Genomic DNA, 17,831 nt, shown 5'->3' on the forward strand with positions numbered 1-17,831 from the left:
CATTCACCACTGTGACTGAAATTTGTTTCTTCAAATAAAGTTTCAGTAATGGTACCAATTAACATTTTACAGAATTAGAAGAGCTCCAATTTTCGCAGAGCATCAAAAAATTGGGATAGACTCTTGTAGTTCCTCCCCACGGAAATCTTTAGTAAAAGGCGAAAGATTTATGCGATTTGAAGAGAAACAAGAGTTCACTGAAATTGATGGCCTGAAGCGGGTTATTTGACTGGCCCGCATACACTTTTGACAAACGGTATTCAACTCAAAAGTGCCACGATTTCATAATAGTTCAACTGATAATCCATCAACTACAGTTAATGTAGTCCAGTGATCTCTTCTTTAAATGCAAAAGGACAATCTAAAGGAGGAAAGACACTCAGGCTTCTCGTTCTTTATCTAGTTTGTCAAGCGGTTTTGCCGCAAAGGATTGTAGGTATAAGCCGCATGAACTCGGAGCCAATCGACGCAGTTATATCTGCCTCCATTGTGCAGCCTCTCCGTGCTAGTTGGGATTGATGTGACAATAACACATAGTCTATGTCATAGAAGGGCGGATCGCTAACAACGAGGGGGCACTTGAAAGACTTTGATATTTTAAAAGGGCGAAGAAAGTTTTTGGATAAACTGAATCAGACAATTCAGTGTACTCAGAATAACTGACTGAGAGGCAAGTGCGAACCTTAAAGTCTAATGCTGACTACGCACGCGGATTACTATAATAAATTTCATTAGGTCATGTTATTTTTCGCAATTGATCAAGGGAGAGCGCGAACGCATTTCCCCACTACCAGAAATTGTGCAGTCGAGAATCCCAGATTAAGGGAACTCGCAGCGGTGAGTTCACACGAAGAGCAATGGTTGAGCCTCTCCCTTGGTAAAACACCTTCATGATCATGGTATTGTTTTTGGCGGCTAAGTATGGCATGTGCTGTCTAGAGCACGCCACCCATACACGCACACGCTGTGTCAAGCGACGGTGTCATCATGAGGACGTGAACAACCACAATCACGACGGGCGAGCATGAACGGACGCAAGAGTAAAATATACCTTTTGCAAATACATGGCGAAATATGAACATTTTAGTTTGAATTGAGGCAGTTAATAGAGACCCACAATCCATTGCGGCATCGGGAGACGTGATTCGAGCTCGTATGTGTACGTGACGTCAGTGTTTGCACGGCGCCATATTGCCGGTCAAACCGGGCTGCACTGTAATGCGGGAGCCGTTGCACCAGAGCAGATTTTTCAAATTGCCCGAGACATGTTGTCTTGTTGGTTGTCACAACAGACGACACAGATATTCAAAGAGATCATGCTATGGAATACCAGCTGAAAAGACCAGAAAATATCAATGGATTTCAGCAATCAAACATGATGGATGGTGCCCAACCAAAATACACACACGCCTGTGTAGCGATCGCTTCATTTCTGGTAGGAATTATCATTTTCAATCTCAAATTATATCCAGTTGTCCAACACATGCGGAAGCGAATTAACAGCCCAATTTCTTACCGGCAAAAACATCGACTTTGGACTTGAATACGGGTCCTCTATGTCAAGTTTGTCTAATATGTCCACATACCATTGTTTATTATCAACTTCTACATGTTTAACGGTATCGGACAAAACTGTGAGCGTCGCGCTATAAGACGAATTTTCGTGTCGTCTCAAACCGATTTAGCATTGAAAATGGTTTATTTGACCGCCTGGGACGTGATTTGACGACGAAGGTGCACGAGCGCTATACAACGAGCCGACATTCTGACTCAGGTCATTGACCAAGTCCTGTTGTGGAGTCCTGGGATGATTCCTCACCTTTCTCAGGATCATTGAGACCCCACGAGGCGACACCTTGCATGGGGATCCACTCCGATTGAGAGTGACCGTCATGGACATGCACCTACAATGAAAATCTCAGACCCCTCCATGATTTCTAAATGGGAGAACTACAGAAATACAATATTTAAAGGTCAAGTGTCATGCCTACAAACATTATAAAATAGATATTGTAATGAAAAATACATATAACATTATTCACTTCAATGTATATGAAAAATTAAATATGAGGGGAGAGCGCATCATCCATGCGCAATGTTGCGGAAGTCTCATTCGACATTCAAGTGGTTGCCATATTGGCTGCATCTTCTGTCCGTGACGTCAAACTCTGGGACATTCGCCAATTGACCCCACCGTAGAAATTGAGTCACCCGCGTCGCTGACCAATCAGAGGCCAGAGATCTGCATAAACCACGTCCCTTTTTTGAACCCGGCGTTCCTTCAGACAACGTTGCATTGTCCAGTATAGCTTTTGTTGGCGTTTTATCGCGTATTTGGGTTCTTTAACAATAGATATGGTTGAGAGGTGCAGTCACGGACTTTATAATAGTGACGACAGGTATCCTGAAAGGCTAGTTGGTGGAGTTCGATTCGTACCCTTTCCAAAACCGAAGACCCAGTACGAAAAATGTCTTCGATGGATCAAACTTTGTGGAAGACCGCATCATCAACTGAATCTATCTAAAATCAACCGGAACAGAAGACCGAGTCCGAAAAATGTGTTCGATAGATCAAACTTTGTGGAAGACCGCATGATCAACTGAATCCATCACCGGAACAGATATGTTTGCACGAAGGTAAGCCCTATATTTGATTTTCAATACATGTCTCATATAAATGAATTAGCAGTTCTTCGCTTGCATAACATAGCTGCGTGTGAATTATTGACACACTTGATCTGTGTTGAGCGATATTTTGTGATGATCTGACTCCACAAACGTGTCTCTGTTCTCGGCTACCGAGCTAAGCTAAACCGGACTGGCAGTCCTAAAAGCCTTCGACGTGCACCGAGACACCAAGACTGAAGGAAGGATGTTTGAGGACACTAAAGTACTGATTTTCGTACTCGGTCAGGACTTACGTAGGTTGGGCACTAATTCAAGAATAATTATTGAGGCGAGCGCGTGACGTTACACAAAGAAAACGAGAGAAACAACCCGTAAATCAAGCCTCACCTTCTTTTCCTTCATACGGCGGTTCACAAATGGCTATACAGATACACATACAGATTCTCCACACAAGTGTGATAGGTAACACGAAAATCGGAAACTGTCAATGACGAATTCGTCTTTGGGTTATATTAAGATCTATTAACGTACGGTTAATTGTTTTCCACAAATGTATAATATGCAAAATATAACAAATGCACTCACACTGCTTGACATGTACAGTGAGCTTCAGTGTCACTTCCTGCTTCTTCTCGAAAACAAATCCCTTGAGAGGATTTTCATGGTGGGAGTTACAAAAAGCCATATATGTCAAAATCCGGTTTTGTGGTGAAAAAAATGGATGGGTCCATACCGGCTGCCGATTTTTCATCAATAACATAATAAAAATCCTGCATTTCATGACAGTTGACCTTTAAAAAGTCTTCCCACAAAATTATTCACAGAAAGAAAATAAAATATGGCTTTGGAGCAAAAAAAAAATTACCCAATTTGTGGAAGGGTTATCTCGGAGTTTTAATGGAAACATTACACAGTTATATTAAGTTGAGCTGCAATTTAAAATTATGGGACTTCCCAGAGGTCTGCATTAATGGTGGTATGTTTATATATATATATATATATATGGCCCTCTGATTGACTGGTGACCAGTTCGGTGCCCTTCTTGCACAGAGTCAGCTGGAATAGGCTCCAGCAGCCCCGGGACCCGAGTGAGGACAAGGAGTGTGGAAAATGACTGAATAAAATTTCTTTTTGTAAAGTATAATAAAACATGACAGCTTTTCAAGCGGCATCACACTTTTACTTTTCTGAAATGAGTCAGTGAATGAAAGCTGATCCAATAAAGCTAACTTAACCTAAAGTTTACAATTACAGATTCTTGATCACCGCAATTTTCACCAGCACACTTGTGCGTCTTCGCCCCATTCTTCCGAGAGAATCTTTGACCACAAAAGGTGCAGGGAAAAGGTTTCTCACCAGTGTGGGTTCTTGTGTGTGTTTGTAGGTTTCCCTTTACAGAGAATCTCAGACCGCAAACTAAGCAGGAAAAAGGTTTCTCACCAGTATGGGTTCTTGTATGTGTTTTTAAGGTTCCCTTTACAGAGAATCTTTGACCACATACAGAGCAGGAAAATGGTTTCTCACCAGTGTGTGTTCTATTGTGTCTTTTTAAGTGCTCCTCTTCATTGAATCCTTTACCACAAACTAAGCAGGAAAAAGGTTTCTCTCCAGTGTGTGTTCTTGCATGTGTCTTTAAAGTTCCCTTTCCTGAGAATCTTTGACCACACTCCCGACAGGAAAAAGGTTTCTCACCAGTGTGGGTTCTTGTGTGTGTTTTTAAAGTTCCCTTCTGTGTGAATGTTTGACCACAAACTGAGCAAGCAAAAGGTTTCTCACCAGTGTGGGTTCGTGTGTGTGTTTTTAAGGTTCCCTTCTGTGTGAATGTTTGGCCGCAAACTAAGCAGGCAAAGGGTTTCTCACCGGTATGGATTCTTGTGTGTATTTTTAAGTCTCCCTTCTGTGTGAACCTTTGACCGCAAAATGGGCAAGCAAAGGGTTTTTCACCAGTGTGTGTTCTTGCGTGTTTTTTTAAGTCAGCCTTCTTAATGAATCTTTTACCGCAAACTGAGCAAGCAATGTTTTTTTCTCCAGTGTGTATTTTCATGTGTTGTTTCAAATTCCTCTTATAAGCCAAAGTTTTCCCACAGTGAGAACATTTCCATCGTTTGTTGTTGGTGTGAAACATCTTATCACCCCCAGACTGTTTATCACCGTCGTCTGTAGAATATGACGTCACGTCGTCGCTATCTGATAGCGGCGCTAAGAGTCCGCCTGGGTGTGATCCTCCACGGTGGTCTCCATCACCTTTTGTTGTCATGTGTTGACTTGAGCTGCTGCTTGGAGGCTCCGCCCCTCTTCTGCTTTCCTCACTTTCACCGTCATCTTCATGTTTCAAAAGAACGCCAGTCGATGGAAACTTGGTGACATCCTCCTGCTCCTCTTCCTCTTTGATGAAGGTGCGCCTTGGCTCCTCCTCTTTAATCATGGAGGGACGCTCCAACTCCGCCTGCACAACCTCTTTGTCCTCCGCTTCCTCTTTTAGGTGAAGGAGCTCCGCCTCCTGCTGCCCAGAACCAAGATCTTTACTGAGGTCTGCAAAACAACAAGACAAACACACATGGTTCGGTCAAGGCAGTTCTCATATTGTGTGAGTTGGCAAAATTACTAAGATTAACATCAACAAGGTTTAATGCGTTTCCTTTATAAATGTGTTATTTTACCGTCCCGTAACGCTGATGTAACATCTCTGAAATTTGTAGCCTTGCTAAAACTAGCAAGTCCTTGTTTGTCTTATCCAAGGAAATTTCCGAGGTTAAGCCAGTACCCGGGATGATCTCTGGAATGTTGTATTTTTAATTTTCATTTTATGAATAGAAGGAAAGAATACTTTGAGAAGTTAGTGAATGAAGAAAATGGGAGAGAAGGAAGAGAAGAAGAGGCAAGAGTGAATGACCAGGAAGTGGCAAGGCTAAGTAAGGGGGAAGTTAGAAAGGCACTAAACAGGATGAAAAATGGAAAGACAGTTGGTCCTGATGACATACCAGTGGAGGCATGGAAGGAATTTGGAGAGGTGGCTGTGGAGTTTTTGACGAACTTATTCAACAGAATACTAGCGGGCAAAAAGAGGAGGAAAAGTGTGCTTGTTGCCATTTTTAAGAACAAATGTTCAGAACTGTGGAAACTACAGAGGAATAAAGATGATGAGCCACACAATGAAGTTATGGGAAAGAGTAGTGGAGGCTAGACTCAGGACAGAAGTAGCAACAGCATCGTTTCATGCCTAGAAAGAGCACCACAGATGCATCATTTGGCTTGAGGATGCTTGTGGAAAAGTACAGAGAAGTTCAGAAGGAGCCACATTGTGTCTTTGTCGACCTAGAGAAAGCCTATGACAGAGTACCAAGAGAAGAACTGTGGTACTGCATGCGTAAAGGCTCCGTCACACCATGACGTTCTGGTCAACGTTCTCTGAACATTTCAATCGTTGTATTTTTCAGCATTCTCAAATGAGGATAACACATCTGGCATGTGATTAATGTGTGTCTAACGCATGACTAACGTGTCTAACGCACGAGAAGCGTGTAACAGTGACCAAATAAGATACCCCTAAAAACTATTAGTGTGTGCTAACGTGTCACTGGCGCGCCACCAGCGATTTGTCAACATTAGACGAGCGTGTGACTAAACGGGTGAATAACGACAGAATAGCGTTTTGCTGGCGTGTAATTTTTACAGTGGAACGGGAACGAAAACGTTGGAAATTTCATAGTCACTTCAGTTGTTCTCGTGAGTTTGAACAGTCAGCGTCATGCCGCCTAGACGAAAAAAAAAGGGGGTGCGGACTTCAGCAACTACCGCTGCAAGTAAGAATGCAAAGCATCGGTTTATATACCCGTATGCATGGGCGTTCGGGAAACGCTCGAATGACGCCAAAGGACGTTCGTTTGACTTTAGTTACACGCTGTGTGCGCTACGGGATTGTTCAGTGGTCGTTGACAGGTCGCCAGTGAGTCGTTCACTGCAAAGCAAACGATTAAGTAACAACCAAGTAACGCTAGAGTTACGACTGACTAACGATAGCCAAACGCGTGCAACGCTCGGCGAACGTTAGTAAAACGTTCCACGAACGTTCTGCAGCGTTTAAACTTAAACGTTGATGAACGCTGGTCTCGATGAGAACTTTTGTGCATGTTCAAAACTTTTTGTTCCGGACCGGCGTTCTCCGCTGATTCCCAGCGATCATTGACATTCACTAGCGTTCAAATAACTCTCTTCTGGCGCTATCCCGGCGACCATGGGCGACTACCAAGGTTTCCTCAAACGCCATAGAACGCTGACCAGAACGTCATGGTGTGACGGCGCCTTAAGTCCGGTGTGGCGGAGAAATATGTTAGAATAGTGCAGGACATGTATGAGGGTAGCAGAACGGCGGTGAGACGTGCCTAAGTGTGTCAGAAGAATTTAAAGGGGAATTTCTGTGCTTCGCAAGAACAGTGTATCCAATTGGTCATGTAATTTGTACTCTATTTTGACAATGTGATGTTAAATCCTCTCTCATTTAATAGTATTTTGTTAAGATTATTATCGACAATTACGAATTTTCAGGGGCGCTGTCATTTTCGTGAGCCACATGACTTACGTGAGCGGATGTGACGTGTAAGATGCGCACCAAACGCTCGATTACATTATGCCCAGCGCTGATTTCTCGGATTTGTCCTCATCTGATGAAGAAATAGCAGGATCGGTTGATCGGGAAGAGGGAGGAATACTTCCATACAGATTTGAACCTGTGGCTGCAAATAATGTTCAATATTCGGATGGTTCTTCGGGCGGAATGACGCCGGAGTCTGACTACTTGGAGGCCTACGTGAACAAACTGATGAGTCCATTTTTTTTTTTTTTTTTTTTTTTGTTAACAACGTACTAAATTGTATATTTTAGGTGTCAGCAGCACTTTAAAGGTCGAGTGTCCTGAAATGGATAATTTTTGGTACATTATTAATGAAAAACCCACACCCAATATGGTCCCATGTGTTTTTTCACCACAAAACATGATTTTGACGTATACAGCTTTTTGTAACTCCCGCCATGAAAATCCTCTAGAGGGATTTGTTTTGAGGAAGAAGCAGGAAGTGATGTACAGGACAGAGCCGCCCCCTAGTGGACTCGTTTGTTTACATTAGTTTTACCTCTGGGAAGCTAGCTCGTTGTTCCTTCGTGACAGCCAAAACGCCGGCTCGTTGCATTGATGGACATTGCTTGAACTCTTCGGAGATTGGAATTATCCTTTATAAGTTTGAAAAAGACCCGGTTCGTTGTGAAAAATGGATTGTACGGGTGCAGAGGACGAGAGCTTCGTGGGTTCCAAATAACAGGTAGGCAGTAATGCGCTCCGGCTCGACGGTGTTCAACAAGTACTGCGGCGGCTTTGAACATACCCCTGAAAGCAGCATGGCTCGGCTCCACCTCCTCCTTATGTACGATGTAAAATCTCAATTGACTCCTCCGTACAGGGCACTTAACCACGCCTCCTGAAGTCACGTCACCCCACTGTTGCTAACCTCAGACAAACATTAGACAAAATGGTTTCGCAGGAAGAAAAGTCGAGAGCGAAATTGTCCGATTTACCAGCTGATTTTTCACTCGCATTCTTACCGAATAGTGAAATATGGTTGAAAAGCAGACAGCAGGGTTCAAGTATTTCAGCGAGGGGTATTTCAATGGTAATTACATACATATCGACGGAGAAACCATCGATATTAGCGCAAGATCTTTCCGGAGTCAGAGGAAGACCGAGAAGCCACATAAGCCACACATATTATAACCCAAAGACGAATTCGTCATTGACAGTTTCCTATTTTCGTGTTACATATCACACTTGTGTGCAGAATCTGTATGTGTATCTGTATAGCCGTTTGTGAACCACCGTATGAAGGAAAAGAAGGCGAGGCTTGATTTACGAGTTGTTTCTCTCGTTTTCTTTGTGTAACGTCACGCGCTCCCCTCAATAATTATTCTTGAATTAGTGCCGAACCTACGTAAGTCCCGACCGAGTACGACAATCACTACTTTAGTGTCCTCAAACATCCTTCCTTTCAGTCTTGGTGTCTCGGTGCACGTCGAGGGCTTTTAGGACTCGCCAGTCCGGTTTAGCTTAGCTAATTAGCCGACAACAGAGACACGTTTGTGCAGTCAGATCATCGCAAAATATCGCTCAACACAGATCAAGTGTGTCAATCATTCACACATAGCTATGTTATGCAAGCGAAGAACTGCTAAATCATTTATATGAGACATGTATTGAAAATCAAATATAGGGCTTACCGTCGTGCAAACATATCTGTTCCGGTTGATGGATTCAGTTGATCATGCGGTCTTCCACAAAGTTTGATCCCATGAAGACATTTTTCGTACTCAAAAGCTATACTGGACTATGCAACGTTGTCTGAAGGAACGGCAGGTTAAAAAGGGGCGTGGTTTATGCAGATCTCTGGCCTCTGATTGGTCAACGATGCGGATGACGCAATTTCTACGGAGGGGTCAATTGACCTTTCCGTGGATATTGCGCAATCCGCGTCACTGACCAATCAGAGGCCAGAGATATGCATAATCTCAGACTCAAATCTCAGACAACGCTGGCTGGTCCAGTATAGCTTCTGTTGGCGTTTTATCGCGTATTTGGGTTCTTTAACAACAGATATGGTTAAGAGGTGTAGTCACGGACTTGATAATAGCGACGACAGGTATCCTGAAAGGCTAGTTGGTGGAGTTCAATTCGTACCCTTTCCAAAACCGAAGACCCAGTACGAAAAATGCCTTCGATGGCTCAAACTTTGTGGAAGACCGCATCATCAACCATATTTTTTACAAAACTTATACTGGACCATGCAATGTTGTCTGAGAAAATGGCGGGAGCAAAAAGGGGAGTGGTTTATGCAGATCTCTGGCCTCTGACTGGTCAGTGACGCGGATTGCGCAATATCCACGGAGGGGTCAATTATTGAGGGGAGCGTGTGACGTTACATAAAGAAAACGAGAGAAACAACTCGGAAATCAAGCCTCGGCTTCTTTTCCTTCATACGGCGGTTCACAAACGGCTATACAGATACATATACAGATTCTGCACACAAGTGTGATAGGTAACACAAAAATAGGAAACTGTCAATGACGAATTCGTCTTTGGGTTATAATATATTATATTATGTGGCTTCTCGGTCTTCCTCTGACTCTGGAAAGGTCTCGCGCTAATATCAATGGTTTCTCCGTCGATATGCATGGAAATACCATTGAAATACCCCTCGCTGAAATACTTGAAGCCCTGCTGTCTGCTTTTCAACGATATTTCACTGTTAGCCAAGAATGCGAGTGAGAAATCAGCAGGTAAATCGGACAGTTTCGCTCTATTCTTTTATTCCTGCGCCGATATTTTTGCCAATTGTTTGTCTGACGTCAGCGCACGTGGCGTGACGTCACGTCAGGAGGCGTGGTTAAGTGCCCTGTATGGAGGAGTCAATTGGCCTCACAGCAGTCACTTTTCACACAATACAGTTCAACAGCGAAAGCTGCCACCGAAGCGTCGTTCCGGGTTCGCCACATCATCGTTAATAACGAGAAGATCATTCCAAGATGGAGAGATGGTAAAAGAGGCATAACTGACTCATTGTTCTGATCTTTGAAAAATAAGGCAGAAATATTATCTACAATCAAAGCGCTGCAGCTGTCAAGGAGTACACGGCGCTGTGAAGCTTTGGCTGAGAACTTTAAAAAAGCAAATGTGAAAGGACGTCCAAGATTGTGAGTGTTTCTCACTGCAGTTGGACGAATCTACTGATGTGACACAGCCCAGGTGTGCATTTTTATTCGTATGGTGTTTAGTGATCATCAACATGAACTCAGATAGTTACAAAAAATGTTCATAGTTTATTATGTTGTATTCTGCAATATTGGGTTATGCGGTTATGCATGGCACACAAACATACGTTGACACATGAACGGTCAAGTGTCATCCCTTTAAACATTCTAAAATAGATAATGTAATGAAAAATACATATAACATTATTCACTTCAATGTCTATACGAAAAAATAAATATGAGCGGAGAGCGCGTCATCCATGCGCAAAGTTGCGGAAATTTCGTTCGATGACCTCCAAGTCGTCGCCATATTGGCTGCATCCCCCGTGATGTCACCCGGACGATCGCCAATGAAAGCACGCGGTGCACCCTAACTATGGGAGACAAATGCGCCCCTTCTGACACGGAAGTTCTTTTCGAAAAGGAGAACACCGCACAACCGAGTGAAGTTACCGGGGTAATATTACACGATTGTTTCGAGCCCTCGGGGCAATATTACACGATTGTTTCGAGCCATATTCAGATGATATACGATCATGGCCAAACCGCCTCCCCGTCCAATCCACTTCCGCGGCAGAGATGAGCCACGACGTGCCACCCCGACCTTGTCGACTGGGATGGGTCATTTTTGTCGCCGAGCCGGGCCGCTTCACGTTGTTGGCATCGCACGTGGCTGAGTGCGCCATTGCAGGCAGCGTTGTTCATAGCCGCTGCCGTCCGCGAGCCACCCCGGCAGCAGCCTTGTCGGCCGGAGTGGCTCATTTTCGCCGTCGAGGTGGCTTATCACGGTGCTGAGCCAGGCCGCTTTACGGCGTTATCGTCACTTGCAGCTGAGTGCGCCATAAACAATTGTTTATCGCTGCCGCCATCGGCGATGTTGTTCATCGCCGATGACGGCGGTGGGTATGAACAACCAAGTCGGCAATGGTGCACTCAGCTGCGTGCGAAGACAACACCGTAAAGCGGCTCGGCTCGGCAGCCTGATAAGCCAACTCGGCGCCGAAGATGAGCCACCCCCAGCCGAAGCTGTGACCGGCGGACGCGGCAGCGAAGCCGGCGAAGGCTGCCACGTCGTACCCAGGCTGCCTGGCCGAAGCCGTGATCGTCCGTGAGGCACGATGCAGCAGCCTTCGCGGGCGAGCCGACGCGATACATCCTAAAAATCATGCATTTCATGACAGTGGCCCTTTAAAATAAATATATGTTTCGCATTCCCTCCCCACATCCTGGTCGAAATCGAGAGACTGGCTGCTTGAAAAGTAGATCTTGGGGTAAAAAAGTCTGGGCCCCCCTGCTCTAGGACCACATCCGCCATTTTGAAGTGATTATATGGCACATTTACAGCATCCATCCATTTTCATTGCCGTTTATCCTCACAAGAGTCACGGGGCGTGCCGGAGCCTATCCTAGCTGTCAACGGCCAGGAGGCGGGGAACACCTGAACTGTTTGCTAGCCAATAGCAGGAGCAGGAAATTCCAAAGTGGATTCTGCTTCACGTCTTTGTCTCTTTGCAGGGCTGTTACGTCACAGCCGATCTCCCCCCCCCTCAACACACACACACCTCAAGCCACGGGTGTGTGAAAAATGATACACATAAAAACTCAATTATTATGTAAACTGTGGTTGAAAACTTGCTGGAAGTGACGTGCGCGTATTACAAAACAAAATATGCAAAAGTGAATTTTAACTGACCCCATAAGATCTGACCTTTAATGCAGAAAAGGACCGTTACACACTTCACGTATTGTATATTCATACACGTTTTCAGTGACACGACACAAGCTTTTACATAGGATGCAGTATTTCTTTATACTCTGTCCATCGCTGCACACAAAGTATTCTTGCATTTTTTGCAGAACGACATTACGGAAGAATACTGCATGTATCTTTTCTTCCCACGTTTTCGCCTCTAAGTACGCGATACTTGCGCCGTTAAGTGTTCAATACCTCAACATATTTGCCCTCTGACCTTTAAAACTTTATCAGGTGTTGCCGTATCACGGATTTCCCAAGCGACGAACCGATGTCGACCCCCAAGACCCAGATAAGGTGAACACGCGAGAGGACGAATTTAACCAACCTGCGGTGTCGAACGCGTCTTGAGGCTTCTTCTTGCTAACAGCATCCAGTAGTCCACTTGCCGGTTTTTCCTCGTCTTTTGGCCCACAAAGTTCCTCCTCGTCTTCAGCTGTCCTACTAACAAACATTCTGACACGACGACCTCAACCACAAACGTTTCTTTTCGTTAGCAAGCTAAAATGAGCTAAGCTAAACGAAGCTGTTTGTTAGCAAGCTAAGCTAAAGTAAGGTAGGCTAAGCTAACTCGAGAAGCTTCAACCGAACACATATTGAACGAACGATTATTATTTTTATTATTTTGCTCTGTAGCTCTCCTTTTCTTATCCGAACTAAATAATAATAATAATGTTTCGAACGCAACCTTTAGCTTCTTTTCTCAAGCGTTTCTACTAACCGATGGAAACAATCATATTACCCACAATCCTTTACGGCTGATGATGTTTTAAAGTGACGGGCCTTCGATTTGGAATAAAAGATACCGTCACTTATTATGTATTAATATTAAGAAATACTGTGGAAACTAAGTTCAGGAATTTTTAGTGTGTTTACAAATACGCGTACGCATGCGTACAGTAGCTTTATATTTCGAGAACGTGTTCAAGGGCGTTGGAATATATATTAATATACAGTGGACGTTTTTTTCATCAATTTACAATATGTATTTAAGTTATGCCCTTTGTAAGTTGTAGTTTCATATGCTTTCGAATACTGTTAAGAAAAATATTTATTATTATAAATGTAAAACATTATGATGGACTTTAAAACGTATGTAGTAATGGAGCACGTTCTTAACACTTATCATACAAAATAATAAGAATAATAACGATAATAATAAGATAAACGCCTGCATCATTATATGACAAATATGTGTTTGTAGGTGTTTCTCTTTGTTTCTATATTTACACTATATGTGTGATACATAAATTAATATGACACCACTCTTGTTTATTATTATTTTATTTTTTTATTTATATCTATTTTTCATTATATTATACCTTGCACCACTAAAAAGCCTTTTCGCAGAATAATACAACAGTTTACTTGTAGTTTTTTTTAAATCAATAAAACCGAGGGAAATGGCAGCAGCTGATATTAGATTTTATAATTAACGCTTATCAGTTATTTTCGTTCTTGTCATGTTTGATTACAAAAAAAGGTGCGTCTATTGCACCTGGCATTAAAAATTAATTGGTTTAATATTTTTTCCATCACTGTTTTAAATAGGTATTTCTATATTTATATGTACTATAGTTGAATTTCTACACTTGAAAAATTGGAGTCAAAAACAGAATTAATAAATCAATAAATTTATATTGCCTAATTGGAAACATAACATATAAAAATTGAATCTCAGTGGTGCAACTGGAAATTGAATTTATTAGTTTGAAATTAAAGTCCCATTAACCTTGAAAGTGAATGTAAGAGCTTTTGTAATTATAACTTTTCTCCGGTAGGGGGTGCTAGGTGCATTCATTTGCAACGTCTGGATGAGGTTCTGTTGCAAAACAGAGACATGGGTTTTAGTGACGTCACTACGATCCCCTCTGTTATATTCGAAAGGAAGCGTGTTTTTATCGCTTTTTGGTCACATGATGCATTCCGCAGAGGTTCAACAAAGATGGTACAATCATTAAAATAGTCTCGCGGGTTAGAAGATTTGATTAGCCGTCACGTAATTAAACGAAAACAAAGGCGCTGATTGGCCGAAAACGAGATCTGACTTTATAACTGAATGTATTAATGTAATATATCTGAATAGTTTTATTGTAATTACTTCTATCCATCTTTCCTTTTTATCAGACAAGAAAAAGACGATCGTGCTCGCGCTCTGTTTCCGTTCACGCACGCGCACACACAAGCGCGAACAAAACCGGAAACGGAACATAAAAGAAAATATAAACATAAACATAAAAAATAGTTAAGATAACGTTTTTGTTCACGGTGACACTGCCCCCTCTGCAGTACACACTGAGTAAGGGGGCACGTCACGTGATGACAATTAACAGTTTCTCCCAAAATGAATGAAATGACGTCACCCACCTCTCCTACAAAAAGGGCAGAGGTCGGCTGCAACCAGTTCAGGATGCAACCCCCCTCCTGGCCGTTGACACCTGGGCTAGGCTCCAAAAACTTCCGCCACCCTTGTGAGGATAAGCGGCTGAGAAAATGGACGGATGAGCAGAGGTCGGGAGGAAGGATGTATTATTTTGTATCTGGCACCACCGAAGAAGAAATGAAAGAGGAGGAGGAATCAGAAAAGACTTCGCGTTGATGCTATCGATATTTTGGATCGATAGATCGATTAGTGCCTGCCAATATGCGTAAATGACTTGAGTGCATGTATCAAAAGCTAAAACGTTAAAAAAAAATCTGTTCCAAATTTACATAATCGTAACATCAGCGTGATTTATTTTCGAATGTGCAAAATGTTAAATAAAGTTATTGGGGGGGGTGCTAGACGGACGAGGATTGTAGGAGGAGGCTCGGTCGCGCTTGAGCAAATCTTGCTGAATTTGGACCGAATGTTGTGAATCCTTGACGCGTAACGCCCACCCTGATCAGGACTTCAGTGGACTAAAACATCACGTGGTGTGTTCGTGTCAGTTTGGAGTCCTTCCGCGCAACTTGAAGCTTCTCGACCTAGCTTAGCTGATTTTAGCCTAGCTTGGTCACAAAGAGACGTCTGTGATCAACACTTCTCTAAGCGGAGATCAAGCTTGAGGTAAAGACCCCCCCACCCCCTGCCACCTACGAGCACAATATTTAACACTAACACTTAGTTTATGAATCCTTCTTGTTATTATCATCTTAACCTAAATACTGAATCCACTGTCGAGTACTGGCTATCGCGTTTTTACCCGTAATTACATGTACTGCGTCCTCTTCTACCTCTTATTATTGTAAATACGGCACAGTTTACCCCCTTGATTCTTCATCCCGATAGGATCTTCTCACGTTGGATTCGAACTTGCGATCGTTGGAAAATGTGCGCAAGAAGATTAGCGGAGGACGAACATTGGGCACAAAAAGACATAAATGAGCTCCAAAGTCAACGACTGGACGCTATTGGCGAGCTGCAGGTTCAAGCTATGCAACTCGGAGCAGGTTTGTTGATGTTTCCTTTAATATTATTCATCCATTTTCTTAGCCGCTCATCCTCACAAGGGTCGCGGGGAGGGCTGGAGCCTATCCCAGGTGTCAACGGGCTGGAGGCAGGGTACACCCTGAACTGGTTGCCAGCCAATCGCAGGGCACATTGAGACAAACTCATAATCACGCACACCTTAGTGCAATTTCGAGTGTCCAATTAATTTTGCATGTTTTGGGGATGAGGTGGATCAGCTGGTAAAGCGTTGGCCTCACAGTTCTGAGGTCCCGGGTTCAATCCCAGACCCGCCTGTGCGGAGTTTGCATGTTCTTCACGTCCCTGTGGCTGTTTGTTTCAATGTGCCCTGCGATTGGCTAGCAACCAGTTCAGGGTGTACCCCGCCTCCTGCCCATTGACAGCTGGGATAGGCTCCAGCACAGCCCGCGGCCCTCGTGAGGATAAGCGGCGAAGAAAATGAATGGATGGATGTTTTGGGGATGTTGGAAGAAACCGCGGTACCCGGAGGAAACCCACGCAGCCACTAGGAGAACATGCAAACTCTACACAGGCAGGTCCGGGATTGAACCCGAGACCTCAGAACTGTGAGGCGAACGCTTTCCAGCTGTGTCACCGTGGCGCCTAATATTATTCAACAAATTCTATTAAATATTACAGGAAGTGGACGAACCAGCCTTTGAGTTTTCGAGAGATGCCAAAATTTCAAATATTGCGAAAACCCAATTAACCGCAAACATATTCGGACGCACTTTGTAATTTCATTTTAGTGCACAAAAAAAAAAAAAAAAAGCAAATCATATTCACATGCCTTTGAGAGGCGGGGCCTGCTAGGGTAGGATTTGCATATTTAATACAGAGCTGAACCGTCTCAAACAAGAACAGGACTAATTTGTCACCGTTGCAGGAACAATTGAAATCAGTTGGCTATCGCACTGTTTGCAGTACTACACCGAGTATTTTACACTCAAGACCACGTGAGTCCCAGGATGCGTGTATCATGAAAGAAGGAGTCCCAGTCCAGGAGCAACGAGTCTCTGCAACTTGCTGTATAATCACAAAGTACAGATACAGTAATCCTCTGCTATGTTGTTGCTTCTGTCACGAGCCATTGGTGCAGGGGAGGACCCAAATGCAGGACTCCGAGACAAGGGCATAATGTCCAGTGGGTTTTATTTCAGAAGCAGTGTCCGCACCCGGTGACCCAGTGCAAACTCAATGAATTGGCAAATGCCCGTGATGCCGAATGCGCAACAGCTGTGACGTGTTCCAGAGGTGGCACCGCCCAGAACGGCCCCTCCTGGCAACTTCGCGGTCCTGCTGTACTGTAAATTTTTAGTTTTACCATTAGACAGTATTTTTCTGTTTTCCGTTGCTCTTGCTGGATCTCAATTTGTTTCAGCCTGTCACGTTGGCCATTTAAAAAAAAAAAAAAATTAGAATGATATATTTTCCCAAAAAGTACGACAATAAACTATGGTTCTTTATTTATTTATTTATTTTTTTGTTAATGCTGCTGACATAAAGATATAGCACATAATCATTCAAGTACATTTTTTAGAAGAGCAATTCATTTACAGTTTTAAAGAATATAAATAAAAAAATACAAAAAAACATCTTGGATAAATTAACAACAAAAATCAGACTAAAGACTGTTCCCAAAAACTGCACGCTAACAAATATTTCAAAACTTAGCATAAGCATTTATCATGTCACTGTTTTTTTTTTTAATTTATCACTCTAATCTTTCCAAATGTGTCAGAGAAAATTTTAAAACATATCGATGGCATAGGTTGATGATGTCGCCCAATTGAAGCGGCCATTTTAACTCCAGCCTTAAGCTTTGCTAGCTTGTTAGCTGACAGGCTACTAAAATGTAATAAACACTTAACGTTCCCTCGAGTGTTGCCAGTCGCGGTTGTGTTGCCGAAGGCGTTGTGCCGGTGTTACTGCAACAATGTTACTTTATCCAGTCCATAAAAAAAGAAACATTTCATTTTATGGAACAATAACTGCTCTGCCTCTGATTGGCTACCAAGCAACAAGGATTCATATTTTAATTTATTAAGCCACACGCAGGGACCCACGCAATTATAGACACACAAAGTATTTTAGTAAGTAGTTTAGTCATTTTTGACTGACAGAAAAAAAGGATTTTGCAGAAATATTAAACGTATTTGAAGACATATTAAGATTTATTAAAAAAGAAAAACTGATTCATCACACAGC

At 43.0% G+C, this 17,831-nt stretch overlaps 2 protein-coding genes and 2 non-coding genes across 5 annotated transcripts in view; 1 reads left to right on the forward strand and 3 right to left on the reverse strand.

Annotated features, from left to right (window-relative positions):
- Positions 1-81: 81 nt before the first annotated feature.
- LOC133494012 (U5 spliceosomal RNA) lies at positions 82-195 on the reverse strand. The gene has a single exon (XR_009793241.1). It is a non-coding gene; the product is annotated as a U5 spliceosomal RNA (small nuclear RNA).
- Positions 196-759: 564 nt separating this feature from the next.
- LOC133494008 (U1 spliceosomal RNA) lies at positions 760-923 on the reverse strand. The gene has a single exon (XR_009793238.1). It is a non-coding gene; the product is annotated as a U1 spliceosomal RNA (small nuclear RNA).
- Positions 924-3,610: 2,687 nt separating this feature from the next.
- Positions 3,611-13,244, reverse strand: LOC133493895 (gastrula zinc finger protein XlCGF52.1-like). 2 transcript variants are annotated; one of them, XM_061807878.1, is made up of 3 exons: positions 12,501-12,638; positions 7,208-7,289; positions 3,611-5,160 (listed from the first exon to the last, which is right to left on the reverse strand). In XM_061807878.1, the coding sequence occupies exon 3, from the start codon at positions 5,051-5,053 to the stop codon at positions 3,854-3,856; it is 1,200 nt and encodes a 399-aa protein (XP_061663862.1). In that variant the 5' UTR covers positions 5,054-5,160; positions 7,208-7,289; positions 12,501-12,638; the 3' UTR covers positions 3,611-3,853. The 2 variants fall into 2 exon arrangements, with proteins under 2 accessions (XP_061663862.1, XP_061663861.1); XM_061807877.1 differs by lacking the exon at positions 7,208-7,289 and having other exon boundaries at positions 3,614-5,160; positions 12,501-13,244.
- Positions 13,245-14,531: 1,287 nt separating this feature from the next.
- LOC133493978 (zinc finger protein 658-like) overlaps positions 14,532-17,831 on the forward strand; it is a 36,371-nt gene continuing 33,071 nt past the window's right edge. The window contains exons 1-2 of the mRNA XM_061807993.1: positions 14,532-15,221; positions 15,444-15,604. Coding sequence (XP_061663977.1) covers positions 15,484-15,604 — 121 coding nt within the window. The 5' untranslated portion in view covers positions 14,532-15,221; positions 15,444-15,483. The remainder of the gene's footprint in view (positions 15,222-15,443; positions 15,605-17,831) is intronic.

This window comes from Syngnathoides biaculeatus, chromosome 20, assembly GCF_019802595.1.
Source record: "Syngnathoides biaculeatus isolate LvHL_M chromosome 20, ASM1980259v1, whole genome shotgun sequence".
Taxonomy (NCBI): domain Eukaryota; kingdom Metazoa; phylum Chordata; class Actinopteri; order Syngnathiformes; family Syngnathidae; genus Syngnathoides; species Syngnathoides biaculeatus.

Coding starts and splice junctions, on each gene's coding strand:
- LOC133493895 (XM_061807877.1), bottom strand. CDS start 12,627: ATGTTTGTTAGTAGGACAGCTGAAGACGAGGAGGAACTTTGTGGGCCA. Junction 5,161..12,500: donor AGACGCGTTCGACACCGCAG/GTTGGTTAAATT, acceptor GTTGTTTTGCAG/ACCTCAGTAAAGATCTTGGT.